This window comes from Podarcis raffonei, chromosome 12 (genome assembly GCF_027172205.1).
Source record: "Podarcis raffonei isolate rPodRaf1 chromosome 12, rPodRaf1.pri, whole genome shotgun sequence".
Classification (NCBI taxonomy): domain Eukaryota; kingdom Metazoa; phylum Chordata; class Lepidosauria; order Squamata; family Lacertidae; genus Podarcis; species Podarcis raffonei.
In genome coordinates this window covers 24,150,641-24,169,283 of record NC_070613.1, presented here as the reverse complement: position 1 = coordinate 24,169,283, position 18,643 = coordinate 24,150,641, and the positions used below count along the sequence as shown (strand labels likewise).

At 40.7% G+C, this 18,643-nt stretch overlaps 2 protein-coding genes and 1 long non-coding RNA gene across 3 annotated transcripts in view; 2 read left to right on the top strand and 1 right to left on the bottom strand.

The window, feature by feature from the left end:
- The window catches only part of LOC128398422 (macrophage mannose receptor 1-like), a 52,663-nt gene extending 48,928 nt beyond the window's left edge, over positions 1–3,735 (top strand). The window contains exons 28-30 of the mRNA XM_053359474.1: positions 734–919; positions 1,727–1,762; positions 3,301–3,735. Of these exons, the coding sequence (XP_053215449.1) occupies positions 734–919; positions 1,727–1,762; positions 3,301–3,530 (452 nt within the window). The 3' untranslated portion in view covers positions 3,531–3,735. The remainder of the gene's footprint in view (positions 1–733; positions 920–1,726; positions 1,763–3,300) is intronic.
- LOC128398424 (uncharacterized) lies at positions 3,289–6,527 on the bottom strand. Its single transcript, XR_008327106.1, has 2 exons — positions 6,277–6,527; positions 3,289–3,403 (listed from the first exon to the last, which is right to left on the bottom strand). It is a non-coding gene; the product is annotated as an uncharacterized LOC128398424 (long non-coding RNA).
- An 802-nt stretch (positions 6,528–7,329) lies between these two features.
- LOC128398411 (macrophage mannose receptor 1-like) overlaps positions 7,330–18,643 on the top strand; it is a 43,194-nt gene continuing 31,880 nt past the window's right edge. The window contains exons 1-9 of the mRNA XM_053359444.1: positions 7,330–7,503; positions 9,339–9,740; positions 10,552–10,725; positions 11,747–11,911; positions 12,524–12,637; positions 13,586–13,729; positions 14,458–14,640; positions 15,145–15,302; positions 15,990–16,103. Coding sequence (XP_053215419.1) covers positions 7,443–7,503; positions 9,339–9,740; positions 10,552–10,725; positions 11,747–11,911; positions 12,524–12,637; positions 13,586–13,729; positions 14,458–14,640; positions 15,145–15,302; positions 15,990–16,103 — 1,515 coding nt within the window. The 5' untranslated portion in view covers positions 7,330–7,442. The remainder of the gene's footprint in view (positions 7,504–9,338; positions 9,741–10,551; positions 10,726–11,746; positions 11,912–12,523; positions 12,638–13,585; positions 13,730–14,457; positions 14,641–15,144; positions 15,303–15,989; positions 16,104–18,643) is intronic.

Below are 18,643 nucleotides of genomic sequence, written 5' to 3'. Positions count from 1 at the left end.
CCTGAACCACGCGTATCTCCTGAGGGGGAGGTGCATAGCTGTCAACTTTTCCCTTTTCTTGAGAGGAATCCTATTTGGAATAAGGGGATTTCCCTTTAAAAAAGGGAAACGTTGACAGCTATGGGGAGGTGGCGGGTGGACTGCCTGAAAGCTCTGCACTGCTTTTTTGAGCAGTGCAGGGCTTGCGTCTGCCCACTGCCTCTGCCACCCTAAAGCTGAGCGGGAAGCTGCAGAGAGGCTCCACGCAGCCGCCCTCCCTTGGCTTGCCCCGCCCCCATGGCAGCTCACTCTGCCCCCGGCTGCAGGACATGTGCACCGCACCAGGCACCCAAGCGGATAGCTACACCGCTGCATTGGGGTTGGGTTAATGCTGCCAAAAATCACTGAGATCATTAGTGCATTCAGTGTTCTGATATGATAATGGTGGTAGCTTGCACATTTTCAAAACTGCAAACGTTTGAGAGGAAAAGCAGTCAGTTTAGTTTTAAAACATATTTTCATATCTGAAGGCAGCTCTGTATAGGGACGGTTTTTAATGTTTGATGTCTCACTGTGTTTTTATAATTTGTTACAAGCCGCCCAGAGTGACTGGGGGAACCCAGTTAGATAGGAGGGGTACAAACTACTATTACTACTACTACTACTAACATTGTTGTTTTTGTTGATATTGTCTTACACTTATTATTCTACTGTTTTCCATTCCATTATATAATTTATTTATTTTAATAAATAGGAGAATGGCTATGGCAAGATAACACTGCACTGGATTTTGTCAATTGGGACAATGAAAAGCCCACAGCTGATCCTGAGTCATACCGTTTTAAAAATGAGAGATGCGTTTTCATGAACAGCCAAAATGGGAAGTGGTTCAGGGGAGCGTGCAGCTATTACAAGGGATATATATGTAAAAGAAACAAAAGTAAGTCTTAAATGGTCATTAGACTTAATTTACCAATAATTCTGATTCAATATAGTAGTTTAATGATGAGTAGAGCTACTGCTTAGGACTTTTTCCTATCTTGGCATTTTAACAACATCCCCCCTCCCCCGAGCTATCCTTACTAGCAAGTTCTCAGCATTCTTTGTGGCAATCTCTCCATAGATATACTGTCTACCATCCTTTATGTCGCATAAGCCGCTTTTCATTAAATGGAGGCTCTGCTTTTTGTCTTTACCGCTCTTTGTCACTTCCTACTGCCTGTCCAGCTTCTGGCAGACCTTACTGATGCTTCCAGTTGTTGACACCCTAATAATAAATGGCAGAAGTGATGACAGAACCAAAGCTGAAGCGTATTTATTTTTTGCTGCTAATAATATGATAGCCTGTCTTTTAAATATAATAAGATTATTAACATTTGATAAATACCTAATAATAAATGTTCTCCCCCTTTATCATTTACAGTCCCTAGAACTGTGGAGTTTTTATAATTCATAATGTTTTTTATAAATCAGTCCTTTTCTTCAAGAGGGAATATAATTTAATAGTTTCCACACTGACAGGTTTAAAGTTGAGGTCACTATACTTGATGTTGCTATCACAGGGATTTGGTGAATGCACTAAACATTTCAGATTCAATGCTTGTTTAACATTTTTAAATAGTCAAGTTTTGTATTGAAACATCAGCATTGGTAATAAGCACTAGTAAAGAATCATGCCTGACTTTTGGTTTTGTATTTTGCTGTGATATCTATAATTTACACAGTAAGCATATCTTTTGTTTTATAGTTATTGAAGAGATGACAGCTCCTTCAAAAATGCCTGGTAAGACTCTTATTAAAATAACTAAGTTAAAGTGTTAAGCATCTACCATTGGCAACAGCAGGTGGGTTTTTCCCTTAGACAATTTATAAGATTTTCTATCAAAAAGAGTAAATCCAGATTAATGGGGCCAGAGGAAGGAATGCAGGCTGACATTCAGGTGGACACTGCAAAGACCTTGCAGACATCAGGTCATTTTCCCTACTACAGCTCAGCTCTCACTCTTTGCTCCCCATTTGTAATGAGAATGGTAACCTTATTCTAAATCATGGAAGTCTCATAAATGGTGCAACTGAGGCCGCAACAACCTCTCTGATCAAGATCGAGTCATTACTCAGAATGGTGGGCATGCTGATCACAATGATTGTTGTTTCACTACTATTATGTCATTTTGCTTGGAGGGCTGCCACTCCCATCCCCACCCCGGTAGCAGTCATGTCTTTTGTAGCAGGATGGCAGGCAAAAATCAACAGCAGAACCTTCTCTCAGGGTAATTCCTACCAGATATGCGGGCACGAACTGGTTCTGCTGGCTCTACTGGGGAAGAAAGGATGGCAACTCTTTTCTGGAGAAGAACAGATACTATGAAGCAGGAGAGGTGGAGGATAGGAGAGAGATCTTGGTTTAATGGAAAATTCAATAGTGCTGCATGTGAAAAGTGGGGCGGGGGGAGAGGGTAAGTTCCTCTCTCATCTGCATATCCATAAAACAATGGTATCCTGTTAAAGTTGTAGTGCAAATTGCCTTGACATTTGGGAATCGTTCAGCTGCACTGAAATATCCAATGTCTTTTGGGTTGGATTCCTTCAGAACCCGCCAAAACTCTTTTTTTAAAAGGGCCTTTCTTTTTCTACTTCAAGGAGAATCAGAGCAGCTCTCATACACACACAAGTTCTGATTCCACATCAGTTCAGCTTTTGCATCTCCTTCCCTCCCTGCCCCTCCCCCCATCAGATGGCCATTTCCTTGGTTTGTAAGCTCTCAGCAGACTATGCTTAGGTGCAGCAAACAAAACTAGGAATGTGTGAATCTGTTGGGTTTGGTTTCTTTCAGCTTCTCATTTTTCCATCTTAAATTTGTTTCTCATTATTCCCCCACCCATTTGCATTCACAGGGTTCTGAAAATTCAACATCATTTTAGTGTGATTTTTTTTCTGAGCAAAAACATGTTTGTGTGCAATTTTCCCCAATATAAACATTTTTACAAAACAATTTCGCTAAATACAATGCATTTTTGTATGTTATTTTAACTAATATCTGTACTCCTTACTCCAGTATATGCATTTTTGAACATATTACTTCACAGGATAACTGGATTACAAATTTCAGGCAGCTGAAATTTTTAAAAGATGGCTGTTTTTCAGTTTTCATATTGTTTTAGGGAGTGTGGATTTGGTGGGTTTGACATTAATTTATCCCTTATCCCTAAACACTACCCAGCTGTCTTTCTTAGTCATACAATGAGATAGCCATTGGTTATAGTATAAAGTAGTTATTGCTCTCTCTGTGTGTATGATGTACCTTTTCCCCCCCATTAGTAGAGCAAGAAGACAGTCTGGCATCAACACAGGGCAGAGTTCTGAAGGCGGTTCTCCCGATTATCTTCCTCCTCCTCATTGGTGTGGGTGTAGCAGCCTATGTTTTCTACAAAAGAAGAGGCAGACGACAAGAAATCACTGGTAGCATTGACAACCCTATGTATAACGACAAAGTAGTCATTCTTCCAAATAAAGATTCAGAAATGGGTGAGGATGAAAAAGAGGGAGATTAACAAATGTGTAACTCTATATGCATTTCCCTGGGAGTAAGTCACATTGAGCTCACCAGGACCATTGATGGAAATTAATTGTTCCAAGCTGCAATATGTAGTGGTACTTCCTGTGACAAGACTCATGATGTCACAGTGTAAACATGATTATTACTTAGTGAAAACAAATGCTATATGAAATATTTTCAAATTAAAGATTACTTGACTTGAAAAACTAAGTGTGAAGATTCCTATCTTACTTCAGAGCCCCAGTCAGTCGCTTATGTTCAGAGCCACCTGCTGAGCTCTTCCCCTTTCAAGGTTAGGGTTCATCTCATCCCTAGGTACTTTCTTGTTGTTGTTTAGTCATTTAGTCGTGTCCGACTCTTTGTGACCCCATGGACCAGAGCACGCCAGGCAGGTTTCCTTATTTATCCTTCTGTCACTTAGGCTACCACTGGTTTGCTGCCCCAGCCTTTACAACCCTATTTCCTCTCTTCTCTATTTCCTGGATCCTTGGTAATGCTGGCTATCCCCTCTTATTCAGCTGTAACCTCTCCTCCATTAATTCACCACAGGTAGTGCCCCTTTCCCTTATTCCAATGCCAGTCAGTATCCTATTCTCATCCCTTTCCCGTTTACCACATGGTTATCTGCTTGTTCCTCCTCCATTTCACACTCACTCATACACGGGGCCGGTTGGGGACATCTTGCTGCTTGAGGCGAAGCTGGTGCTGCCCCCCTCCCTGCCAAAGCTGCCTCCCCGCTGCCACCAAAGCCACTGCCTGCCACTATTGAAGGTGGCCAGGGAGAGAAAAGGAAGCCCGAGAGGAGCAGGTCGCAGCTCAGGAGAAGGAAGAGGAGCAGGCAGCTAAGGAGGAGCAGCAGCAGGCAGCAGGAGGGCAACAAGATTAGGAGGCAAGAAGCACAGTCCTTGGGACCCAGATCTTCTACCCCTCCTGACTGTTCCACAGCCGGCCACCTGAGGCCACTGCCTCACTGTGGCTCACACATTCCCTTTGCTGGCCACTTCTCCCCCGCCTTTGCACCTCATCCCTTATTTATCTGGGAGTAAAGGGCTGTATTGCTCTGGAGATTATTTTGTATTAATTTTTGTCCCAACTTTCCTCCAAAAGGAGCCCAGGGTTAAAAAAATAACCAAGTACTAACACAATAGTTTTAAAACAAAAATAAAAATAAAATGAAATTGAAAAATGAATAAGAACAACTAAAACATACATAAGCAGCTTAATTAAAATTTCACTCAGTAGGGGATGTTAAGAGAATTACAAGAAAACCAGAAACAGGAACAGAAATTGCTGATGTTGCCTTACTTATCCCACACCTGGAACAGAAATCAATCCAGTCAATATGATCAGTATTTCCTACTGCTGTTGTGTACAATCTGCAAACGACAGATAACTGATTACATCCATTTGCATTGTGTTTCCTTTGCATTAAATGAATGGGGTGGAATTACAAAATGCCACCAGAACTTGCATAATTAATGTAAGTTACATAATTTTGGCACAATAGGCAACAGGACAAAGTTGCAGTCAATGGGATAAATGTCCAGGAAGGACAGAGGCAAAGCATCCATACACAACAAACTCATGTCCATGTATGGAGACCTCACTTAGACACACACATAATGTGTTCAGAGGGGTTTCACATATCTGGAAATCCCTGATGAGATGTTCATATAGCATTTCCTTTTTTTCTGAATTAATTCTTCTGAATGATTTAGTAGGATCTGGACCAGACGGTAACAATGTCTGCAATGAAAAAGAGACTTGAACAATTTTTCCATTTTTTTTCCAGGAAACTTCTGAACATGACAGCATGCTTTCACTTCTCTTTCTGCTTGAGTCACATTTTTTCAGTTCTCCTTTGGGACAGGGGGCGAGGGGCTAGGCATTACTTGGACTGCACAAGACACAAGAGCAGCCCCATGATCCTCCCCATCTCCTCCGCACATGTTGTTCTTTATAGCTCGTGCCCCGGAGTTATTTCCTGCCCCTGCTCCAGAAATAGGCATTGGCTGCTGCTGGCGAGGACAAGAAAAAACACTCAGCATAATGATGCAGGGGAACACAGAGCATAGCAAATTAGTTCCTACAGGGGTGGAGGTGGAGATATCAATGGAGGAGAAGGCTGTCCATAGCTTCTCGTCCTGATGGTTATATTGCTTCCAGTATCAGAGGCAGAAGACCTCAGAATGCCAGCTCCTGGGGCCAGCAAGTGGGAAAATGCTGTTGCACTTTTTGTGAGCTTCCCATAGGGCTTCACCATTTTGAGAACACAATCTGGACAAGATAGGGCCAGGGCCAGGCCTTTGGTCTAATCAAGTCCTTGTCCTTTGGGAAGAGGACCTTTACATACAGTTCTGCTCTGCCAAAGTTCTGTAATGAGAAGGAGACCTTGGGAGCAAACCAGCCCTACCATTGGGCAAAGTCAGGTGATCACCTTAGGTGGCAGATGTTGGAGGGCTATGGCTTGTCATTTTTCCATCTTAAATTCCTTTCTCAATATTTCCCTACCCATTTGCATTCATGGGGTCCTGAAAATTCAACATCATTTTAGTGTGAAGTTTTCTGAGCAAAAACATGTTTGTGTGCAATTTTTCCCAATATATTCCTCTGCCTATTCCTCTTAATTTAATTTAATTGTACACAGGTTGTACAATGACAATAAAGGTATTATTACTATTATTAAGCCCCCTGACCACCATCTTCCCAACTGGAAGATTGGCCCACTCTGCTAAACTAACCTGCTGCATAAGGTGAAGTCCAGGATGCCAGCCCATTGCCATTGTTGAAGGAAGAGTCAACTGCCACTCCAGTCTGCTTCTGAATGTGGAATGATAAAGACCAGTAGTGCAGCTAATTGAGTTTAGACCCTGGACTTAATGGTCTTAAGGGGTCCTCCTTTTAGATTGCAATTTGCGTTACTTCAGTTCTGTAGCACAGAATCAGCATCTCTCCCCCACACTCCCGGCTATTCCATTATTTACAGCTGCTTCCATATTCCTGATTTGTTATAGCAAAACAAAACAAAACAAAACAAAAAACACATTTGCCAAACATAATTTTACAAAAAAAGAAATTTTAAACTCATTTGAACTGTAGTACTTTCATGACTACAGGAATAAAATGCAGTTAGCTTCTGTTGCCCCAGAAAGGATAATATATTCCAGCATATCTATCTCATGGCAGGTGCTAATGTGCTGTTGAGTGAAAGGAAAGCAAGAACACCATTGCACACCTACACCAAAATATGAATTTTGTGAGTGGTTTTAATGGCTAGAAAGTATGGTATAAAAGTAATAAATAAATTTAAAGAAATAGTAAAAATGAAATTTAGTTCTCCAGAAATATAAAGAGACTCATCAAGACATTTCAACTATTGGATGTTTTTTTTAAAAAAAATCCTTCTAAATGTGAAGCTCCATATAAGACATTAAATGCGAAGTGCAACATATTTATTTGCCTATTCTCATTAGAAAAAAGTGTCACCAGTTATGAAGTAAGAGTCCCGTACATGTATGGGTTATATAGCCTGCTGCCCTCCACATATTCTACAGTTCTTGAAGATGCCTGCTGACTTCTCCCTGTAGCCAAGAAAGATTTCCTTTATATCAGTGGCTCCCAACCTTTAAGAGTCAAAGGACCCCTTTCAATGACTAAAAAATTAAAGGGTGCCAAGAGGATCTTCTGGCCCTGGTATACTGTATTCAGATTGAGTCCACTGCTGCATTTGCCAAAGACAAAAAATTGCAGCATTGCAAAATTTGGCTTTGTGTACATTATAACATGTCAAACACAGAAGTGAAATTTTCATTCTGCCTGGCTCATTTATGAAGAAGTAACTGAAAAGCAGCAGACTCTGATTTTTCTTCTTTCCATGGGATCTGTGTGGTAGGTTTGGTTGTGACCAATGGCTTCCTTTTTGCTCCTAAATCTCTTGGTCCTCATTCAAGTGACTTTTCAAGTACCAGGTAAGCTCCACTATTGTTACTTTAGTAAGTAAAGGTGCACCTTCAATAAATTTAACTGTTTACATTTGAATCATCTTCTGTAAGTTAATGTTGCATCATTAAAGTTAAATCCATGCAACAGGAGTTACAATGAGAAGTAATTAAACATTGAATCTGCTTATAGCAATAAAATCAGGTTAAAATTACAATAACATCACAGCCAACATCATTTTGAATGTAATTTACATCATGAGTTTTTACTGTTGCAAGAAAGAATTTGTTCTTTCTTCATGCAACACTCCTCTGCATCCTGTTACTTTCTTTTTCACTATATAAAAATGAACTGTAAATATAAGAAATGCATCAACAATAACATTTTAACAATATTAAACAAGAAGAATATCTGACATATTTATGTACACAACAAAAAAGGCATCTTTCGTTGTTTCCATTGGTGTCCTTTGCACTGACCTAGAGCTCTTTGATCCAGTGGAGCCTTTTGTCAGGAGACAATATTTGCCATTCCTCCTTCCTCATGTGCTTCCCAAGCTGTGCCAAGAGGTCTCCCAAGTCTCTGGAGCAAATTGGGAGGAAATACATGGTGCAGGAGGAATGAGGAATTGCCAAAATATTGCCTTCCTCCCTGTTTTGCTAACAGAAAACTGCAGGATCAAAGAGCCTTCCTTCAGAGTGAAGGATCCCACTGAGTGCATTCCTTGCGCTTTAGCAAATCTAAATTACACCTCTTCCTCACGAAAGGAAAGCATCATATCCTTACTGTTCTTGAATATAATGTGATATTTCTCAGGTTATATATTGGTATGGTTGGAGTGTTATAATCATGCAGGCTGTTAGCCTACATGACTGTTTTTACTGTATCTATTGGGTAAGAATTTGTCCTGGTGTTTTTTATGACTGTTGATACTACTTTTAGGATACTGTATTTCTCATGTCTTATGTGTATTTTTTTAAAAAAAGAAATCACCATCAGACTAATTCCTACTGATGGGCAGTATAGCAAATGGTTTTAATTACATAAATAAATAGGAAATCAGTTGGTCACCACATATTGTGGGCCATAGAAGATGTCTTGGTGTTAATAAAAGCAGACAAGTGGGGAATATTTGGATGAGATCAATGGTTTGGGTAGGCAAGAGGAGCTAAACCTTTTTCCTGCTACACATTTGTCCAAATCCTCCACCAAACCTGTTTTTAGCCATGGAGCAGAGCAGGGGAAATGTTTTCACAGAATGCTGGTGCCAGCATATTATTCCCTGTACAGTGCAGGATAGGGGTGGGTGGCAGGGGGACAAATAGCTTCAGGGCACTGATGTGGAAGGATAGGTGAACCTGCTCACCTCTGTTCTCCAGTCCAAATTGCCCCCAGCCCATTATTTTAGCAATAAATAAATTTTAAAAATAACAATTAGGAAGATTCAATCTCAGATGTCTTGCATCATGTCTAGTTTGGCACTCAAAAGGAGTGAAATATTTTTTTAAAATTCATTTTTTAAAAAGCTTTATTTATAAATGTATGGGTTTTTTGTTTAAAAATGTAGTATTTTCAGACTAATCAAATGATTAAAAACTTATTCAGAATAAAATAAACTGCAAACAGGATTTGGAAGAAGGACGTCAAAGTCAGTGTCCTGGCTAGGAATTAAGCAAGTTATGGACCTCTGATAAATAAGACGCAGCACTGTAAAATGCAGAATCAACATGAGAGGCATTTCTCTCTTTGCTCTTTCAATCTTATTGCCTCTTGGTCTTATCATCCTGCCAGTGGTTGCCATGTTGGAAGCTATGTGGAATTTTGTCACCATGTTCCTATAATTTTTCCTCTCTTGATTTTGCAGAAAGTGACAGCTTTCTGATACAAAATGAAAACCTCAAGCTTTGTATACAACCTCAGAAATCTCGTTCCATCATTCTGGTCAACTGCGATGAGGATAATGAGTGGCAACATTTCAAGTGGTTTTCCGACGACCAGATTTTGAACATGGCAGTGAAATTATGCCTGGCAGTGCCTTCCAAGTCAAACCTGGTTGCCCTCACCCTCTCCCCCTGTAATGAGACGACTGAACTTCAGAAATGGGAATGCAGAAATGAGAGCCTCCTTGCACTTGAACAGGGGGATTTGTTTTTAAATCCCGAAGGTGGCCAAAAAAGTCGTCTTATACTTTCTAAAGTAGCCACCAGCAAGAGTACCTGGAAGATCTATGGAACGAAAGACGGCTTATGTTCCAAGGGCTATGAAGGTAAAATGAGAGAGTTAATCCTCTTTCTTTAGATATTCAGTTGGTGTATCTGATTCCAGAATGTTGAATCCCCTACATCTGGGACCCAAAATAGGTATGATGCAAATCACATAACCATCAGTCCAGACTCCAGCTATATCAGAAGGACAAAATAGGATCTAAAGGCAGAGTACTAAAGAAAGTGGCTCAACTTAAGCACCAACTATAGTCAGGGAATTAAAGATCAAATTGAAAAATTAAGCAGCTAAAAAATACCCCCTTCATACAAACAATAGCTTTTAGATGTTAAACATACCTTCATATATCTGATATAAACATACATATTACTGTTTTATAATATTGTTGTTTTTATGGATTTCACACACAGAGTCCAATACTTGATTGCTGCTGACTGTTGGTCTGACTGGTTGATGTCCTCAAGTGATGGCTGGGCAGTCAGGAGGGTTCAAGCTTTGGCTAGGTAGAAGCTGGACCAACCAGCATGGGCACCTGAGTGGTGGCACCTTTGGGAACTTAGTACCCTTCCTCTACACTACTTTCCTAACCCTGTCTGGAGAAACCAGAGGCTGACAATTCATTCCACATAATGGAGGAATTGCATGCATTTATTCTGCGTACATGCAAAGGGATGGATGCTCAAAATTCCACTGAGGTGAACATGGAAGCCTGTACACACAAACAGTGCATATCTGAGTTTACATAGAGTCCTATAGAGGGCTTTGTCTTCATTATTTCGGCTTTATTTGTGTTTGCCTCTCAATAGTGTTCAAAATTATTCCAGCCTAACATGATCTGTCCAATGTTCCTTTAGCTCTGTATACCATAGAAGGCAATGCCTTTGGAGCCCCCTGTGTGTTTCCATTCAAGTATAAGAATAAATGGTATGCAAAGTGCATAAGAGATGACGATGAAAATGGACAACTTTGGTGTGGAACAACAGCAGATGTGAATAGAGACTCTTTAAGTGGATATTGTCCAGTAAAAGGTAAGCACTTAACAATGTTTTGTTTGAGCCTTTACTATGTTATTGCGTATTTGCTGCTTAGAGAAATGTTTAACCTACAAAAGAAAAGGGAAGCTGTTATTGTTGCCTCATCTTTACAGATTGTGCAATTTAAGAAAAGAAAATGTGGAAAGAACTTTTCCTTTGCAAGTCAGAACAAAATGAATTATCATTAACATCAGGACCCCTACAGGATCAAGCCTCCAGTTCTTCATCTAAAAGGAACAGAGATAAGGATGTAGTCCAGTTCAGGCCAAAATCAAAGCATAGAGCAGACATGGGTCCTTCTGGCCTGCAGCCAGATTTCACCTGACTCCTTGGTCCTCACAACCATCAGCTGTTCAGTGGGGAGCAGCTGAGAGGCAACTGGGTTTTGATGTTGAACAAAGCATGCAGTTTTCCAGAGGCAAAAAGACTAAAACAGAGAGGGAACCTGTAGGTACAATTTGAGTGGAGCTACTAAAATTTTAACAGATGCCTCCCTTTCTATGGGGAATAGGTCTCTCTATGTGATGGTGGGTTAAACTAAGTGTTTGTGCCTGAGTCCCTCCCAGTTTGAGATCTGTCCAGTGGTGGCTCATGCAGTGAGTGGGGCGGAGGCCATGGTGTCCTCCCAGCAGCAGTGTCAATGGAGATGGGGTGAAGCAAAACAGCAGTGAGGTGGGAAGAGCTCTGGACTGGTGCCGGCCATACAGGTGCAGGTACATTCATGCATTAGGTATGTTAGGTATGGATGTTTACAGGGAGAAAGCCAACTCATCAAAACTATCCTGGAACCTGAAGTCCTGATTGCACACAGGGTTTCCAGGTCCTGGGGAAGCACAAATGGTTAGATATCTAGGTATGTGTAGATAACCACACCTAATATGTGAATATGCTTTGAGTATTCTTTGGAAAATTCAAAGAATCTAGATCATTAAAGAATCAAATATATCTCAGCTGTAGAATTAGCTTAATTATGGGTGATTTGAAGATTTGACACTCAAGTTAACAATGCTTACAGATGACCATAATGAATTCTTCTGGACCAGAAACCATTGGACAGGGGATCTCTATCAGATCAATTCCCAGTCAGCTCTAACATGGTACCAAGCAAGAAAAAGTTGCCAGCAACAGAATGCAGAATTATTGAGCATCACCAATTTACATGAACAAGCATACCTGACAGGTAAGACATAACAAGGCATACCTGAAGAGGCGATCAGTGTCTTGTGATATTTTGCTAATTAGTCAATACTGTCTTAGCTCTAAGCATAAATTTCATGAAAATTATGGAAAGTGCCTTTCCACTCCTAGAATATCTTAGGATGTGTACACACACAGCCTTAAAGTACATTTGCTGCCTTACACATATGACTTTTTTGTGCAAATCATTACCTTCCTATTGTTGGTATATTGTTCTTTTGGTGTTTTAAAGTGCCTTTTGGTTGAAAAAAATGTAAAATATACTTGGAGAATATATAGTAAAATACTTTTGAAACTCTACATTTATTTATTTTGGTGTTGTAAGCACCGTGTTATGGAATACAATTCTGACGTTGTTGTTGTGAACAAAAAGCCATAATCTTAAGACCCATGTGTCTTCAAAAACTGTATGAAAAGCAGAAATTCATTGGTTGAAACTGATGCTGGTTGAAGCATTGTATCGGCATACCAGATGAAAAGTTTTTTCTGATTAATTTCTATTTGGTACCCAGCTTTATGGCGGGGGGGATCTGACATCAATATACATCTCCTAGCTATATAATACAGTTTAATTGATTTTATTTTCCATGAATAGGATTAATAAATGGTATACCTACTTACTACTGGATTGGTCTGAACAGCTTGGATCTTGACAGTGGATGGCAGTGGATTGGCAACCACCCTTTCAGATATTTAAACTGGGCTCCAGGTGAGTGAACAACTATCTGCCAAATCAGATCAATACTGAACAACATTGCTGCCTAATATTCAGGCACAAGTGCCAAAAATTTGAAGGGATTTACAGGAGGTTAGACTATCCAGAATATACTATATAAAGGAATTAGTTTTGAATAATCATGCAGCATTTAAAAACAATTCTTTGTAGCCTTCTTGTAATGATTAAACCAAATAGTTTAACTTTCCCTAAAGTTCTTGTACCATGATTCTGAGAAGATCTGGCACTTTCTGTCCATTCAGCTTCTTCTGTTTTTAAGAGCTCTGTAGGAGACAGCAATCTTTTAGTGCACATTCTCCCATCACAGTGTTGAAGTGGTAGGGGAAATGACACTTAACAGAACATCAGTTCATGCCATAACTTTTAAAGTAATGTAAGTGCCCTCCTCCTGCATAGAATATGGAATTGTGGTGTAATTCAGTAGTCACAATCCAGTGAAAAGGTACCTAACCCAAACAGAGATTTCCAGTTATCAGGTAGATCACAGATTATGCACACCCACCCACTTCCAATTTGCATAGCGGGCACACATTTGGACTCATTTTTCAGCTCAGATGGTTTGCTTCATTGTTCACCAGTAAAGGTGATTAGACTGAAGATATGGTGATAAAATGGTGGCTCCACAATTATGGAATGCAATTCCAGTAGAGATTCGGCAGACTCAAACTTTTAAAGAAGCCTTTTCAAAAGCTCTTGATGAAGGGGCAATGGATGGATGAGGTTAATTTACTGGAAAGTGGCTCATTTATTATTGTTCTATGCTGGTTAGTTTCAACTTTATCGTTTCTGGCCATATATATATTAAATGGTTTTGTGCTAATTTAAAATATTGTAGGCTGCTTTGTGAAAGATCAACTCAAACTGCAGTGTTGCAGTGTTAACACAGGACTCAATGATCACTTGTCTCACTCTTTCTTAAAGGGAGCCCATCCCCAGAAACAGAAAAAATCTGTGGATCAATGCAGTCTAAGAATGGCAAGTGGGGGAATGATAAGTGTCAAGAGAAACTTGCATACATTTGCAAAAAAGCAAACTCTTCATTAGATGCTTCTGTTATTCCTTCAGGTAGGATGATAAACTGGGAATGAAGTTTACCTATATCTATATAATTGTATCATCATTATGTATAGAGGGCGCCAGAGTCCAAAATTACATTTCTAACAGTAATACAGGTTTTGCTGTTTGTAGGGGCATATGCAATGGGAAATGTTTGATTGGACAGAGATGGCTGAGAGTATTTTCTCTATCAGTAAAGACCAGTAAAGGTCTAAAGGCTGTGGGCAGGCTTTCACAACTTTGTGAGGCATCGGGTAAACCTTGGTCTTGGCTGGAGAGGAGGTTATAGACTCTATCTCCCCCTCCTTGGTGGAAGCTATCCTGTTAAAGGGATCCAGGAGAAGCAGCTTCTGTCTGGCGCCCAGATGGGGCCAGGGCCATAGCAATCCTCCAACGAGGACTCCTGGGGGGCTACCCCTATTTGATGTAGGTCATAGGGCCCCCCTAGTGGTGATTTAGCCTTAGATGCACTCCCAGCAGACAGGCTGGAGTGCTGTAGTCTCGCTTCACCCAATGCCTGTGCCAAATTGTTCACATCTGTAACAAATAAAGTTGTGGCCTATTTTAACTGATAAAACCTATATACTGTTGTCTTGTCTGGTTATTCACCCCCTTAGGGGAACTGTGGAGTCGCAGGGTCCTGGCACACAAGTGAGTCAATGACAACATAATGGCAGATCAGAATTTTTAAAGCTCATCCAGTCATGCAATCTTAGATATATTTGTTTTATTTTTAGATGGCTTTAAACCAATTAAATGTCCAGATGGCTGGGCTGCATATGCAGGTCACTGTTACCGCCTTAACAGAGACCTTAAGACATGGAAGAATGCGTTATGGTCCTGTCGAAAGGAAGGTGGAGATTTAATAAGTATACACAACATTGAAGAATACAGCTTTGTCATTTCTCAGCTAGGCTACAGTGAGTATATCCAGAAAATTCTGTTTTCCTGGTATTTGGTGTGTGTAAAAGAGAGAGGGCGGGGTTTTCCCCCTAACCACATACAATTATACAATGTTACTAAGGCCCTCCCCTATTAAAAAGCACCACAGAGCGATAGTCTGTTGAAGTGATTAAGGTGCACAAACAAGTCAAATATGAGAGATGACACTGACTATTATAGCCTTCCACAACCTAGTGCACTTCCATCAACCTCAGTCAATATCACCAATGGTCAGGGATGATTACAATTACAGCTCAAAATATTTGCAGAGCAGCAGCTTGGCGAATGCTGGTCAATTAGACGCTACTCATTTGTAGTTCAGCATTCCATTAATCTTTATGTAACTAGCTGCACATGTCAAACTGAGCTACAGTTCAAAATGGTCTCCCATTTCCAAATCTATGCACCATAGAGCTGTGTGCAGTAGGATCCTAGGCACTCTGGACTGGGGGCAAATAAATAAGACGGCTTTATGTTCTTAGAACCAACAGATCTTCTATGGATAGGACTGAATGACCAGAAGATTCAGATGTATTATGAATGGAGTGATGGTTCTACCGTGACATTCACCAAGTGGCAGAATGGAAAACCACAACAAATAAATGATGTTGAAAACGAATGTGTCATCATGAGTGGGGAGGTAAAAATATGAATCCTATAAGAGAGATGTATTTCCTTTGGTCCTCAATACATTTATTCAGCCTATTACACAAAAGACTGAATAAATGGATTGAGGGCCAATCTGGCACATTGAGAGCTAAAATTCCCAGAATGGTTTAACAATCATTCCCTCCTTCTAGGCTGCCCTAGGAATTGAAGCTCTGTTTGGCTTCACTTGCCAGCCCCATGATCTCCTAGACCTTGCCCCCAAATGCCCACACCTCACCAACTTCCTCACCACACACCTACCTTCACTAATCCCTTGAATTTTCTCCAGCCAAGTGGGACCAATTCTTCTTAAATTTCTATACTGTCCTTCATCTGAGGATCACAGGCTGGTTTACAATGGCAGTACTGGAAACAGATTACCAGGCCAGCTGGCTGGCCACTGCTTCCTCCTTCCTGCACTGCTCTCTCTGCCATCATGCCAACTCAATGTCCTAATCATCATCAGCAGAAGTATCAGATCCTCAAGCTGAATACTTTATTAGTTTCAGCTGAAGATTTCAGCGAAGTTCAAATGTAATAGGAATTTCGTGAAGTTGTCCAACTCATGCAAAAATGGAAAGCTTTGCATTGACACAAAGACATCAAGCAGGAAGAAAATGAGAAAGCCAGTGGACTCCTCTTCACTAATATTTGTATTTCTTCACATTCCCATCTCTAGAATGGGTACTGGGCAGATTATTTCTGTGAAATGGAACTTGGTTACATCTGTAAAAGACAACCTTTGGCATCTCTTCCTGGAGAACCTGAAGTTGCTGATCCAAATTGCCAGAAAGTAAGTCTAAAGTAAACTGTGTAGTGATTTAAAAAGTGAAATATGCATAGACACCAACTATTTCTCTTCTTAAAGCTGTCCATTAATACAGAGGTACCTCTAGCCTTGAGGGAAGATGTAAAATTTATCTTCCCACTCCCCTCCAATTTCGTACCCTTCCTATGGCCACTCAAGCCTCTTCAGCAACTACACCATGGGTCAGCTTTCTTTGCTTCTTTTCCTTTTTACTGCTGACCGCAGGAAGGCTGCTTTATCAAAGATTGAAAGACAATATCAATTTGGATAAAGTTTCAATAGAGAGTTTCTAATCAATAGAGTTACTGCTTCTCCCCCCCCCCCCAAAATAGGGTAATTATACCCTTGTGCCTATTAGTAGGGAAGAGCCCCCTTTTTTGCTGATCTTACATTAAAAAAATGTATCTAATGGATCTAAAACAGCTACTACATCAACTATTTCTTCTATTTTTTAATAATTTGTTTCCAGAATGTTTAAACTTGAGAACAGATCCACTACATATATGCAGGATACCCTGCTTCCACTGCCAACAACAGGAAATATTCCCATATATCTGTCTTAGTCTCCAAGGCATCAGGTGTGAACAGTAATCACTTGGAATCACTTCTTATGGATCATAGCTAGTAATCAAAATATGGTGGAGGTGCTTATGGGAGTATTTGCTTATAGGGGCAGTGCCATTCCTTCATTTGGTTCAAATAATGGTCTGCATGCATTTGACAGCATGAAGCATTTCCTGGTTCAGAGAAAGATATGGGGCATGTGAAGATTGTGTGTATGTCTTGGAGATGTTATGGGTGCATTGAAGGTCCTTAACATCGATTCACTGCTTCATATTTTTTAAATATTTCAGTTTTATTTCAATCTCTAGTTATTGCTCTATTTTAAATTTTTGGTTTCACCCAACTGCAATTTTCAAAATAGCGATGGGCACAACTGCTGGTGATGCAACTCATGGGCAGAGCACATGCTGCAGGCCTCAGAATCAACTCTTGACATTTCAAGAGGATTTTGTACAACACTCCTGGAAACCTTCTGCCATACTGAAGGAGATGAACCAACTATCTGACTGTTGCAGACAGCTTCATATGTTCAGCTCCAGAAACAGTTTGCAAAAGTCACACTCATCATTTGGATTTCTACCAGATGTTTCCCTAAAATCAGCTCTAGACTCTTGTATCAATTGCCTGGGCTCAGCTCAGTTGGTAGAGCATTAGACTCTTAATCTCAGGGTCATGGGTTCACGCGCCACGTTGGGCAAAATATTCCTGCATTGAGGGAGCTGGTCTAGATGACCCTCATGGTCCCTTTCCAACTCTACAATTCTATGACTGTATGAAATGGCCAATGTATTAATTTCTGTTGTTGTTTAGTCGTTTAGTCGTGTCTGACTCTTCGTGACCCCACGGACCAGAGCACGCCAGGCACTTCTGTCTTCCACTGTCTCCCACAGTTTAGTCAGACTCATGTTTGTAGCTTCGAGAACACTGTCCAACCATCTCATCCTCTGTCGTCCCTTTCTCCTTGTGCCCTCAATCTTTCCCAACATCAGGGTCTTTTCCAGGGAGTCTTCTCTTCTCATGAGGTGGCCAAAGTATTGGAGCCTCAGCTTCACAACCTGTCCTTCCAGTGAGCACCCAGGGCTAATTTCCTCAAGAATGGATGCGTTTGATCTTCTTGCAGTCCATGGGACTCTCAAGAGTCTCCTCCAGCACCATAATTCAAAAGCATCAATTCTTCGGCGATCAGCCTTCTTTATGGTCCAGCTCTCACTTCCATACATTACTACTGGGAAAACCATGGCTTTAAATATATGGACCTTTGTTGGCAAGGTGATGTCTCTGCTTTTTAAAATGCTGTCTAGGTTTGCCATCGCCTTTCTCCCAAGGAGCAGGCGTCTTTTAATTTCGTGACTGCTGTCACCATCTGCAGTGATCATGGAGCCCAAGAAAGTAAAATCTCTCACTGCCTCCAATTCTTCCCCTTCTATTTGCCAGGAGGTGATGGGACCAGTGGCCATGATCTTCGTTTTTTTGATGTTGAGTTTCAGACCATATTTTGCGCTCTCCTCTTTTACCATCATTAAAAGGTTCTTTAATTCCTCCTCACTTTCCGCCATCAAGGTTGTGTCATCTGCATATCTGAGGTTGTTGATATTTCTTCCGGCGATCTTAATTCCAGCTTGGGATTCATCCAGCCCAGCCTTTCGCATGATGAATTCTGCATATGTTAAATAAGCAGGGAGACAATATATAGCCTTGCCGTACTCCTTTCCCAATTTTGAACCAATCAGTTGTTCCATATCCAGTTCTAACTGTAGCTTCTTGTCCCACATAGAGATTTCTCAGGAGACAGATGAGGTGATCAGGCACTCCCATTTCTTTAAGAACTTGCCATAGTTTGCTGTGGTCGACACAGTCAAAGGCTTTTGCATAGTCAATGAAGCAGAAGTAGATGTCTTTCTGGAACTCTCTAGCTTTCTCCATAATCCAGCGCATGTTTGCAATTTGGTCTCTGGTTCCTC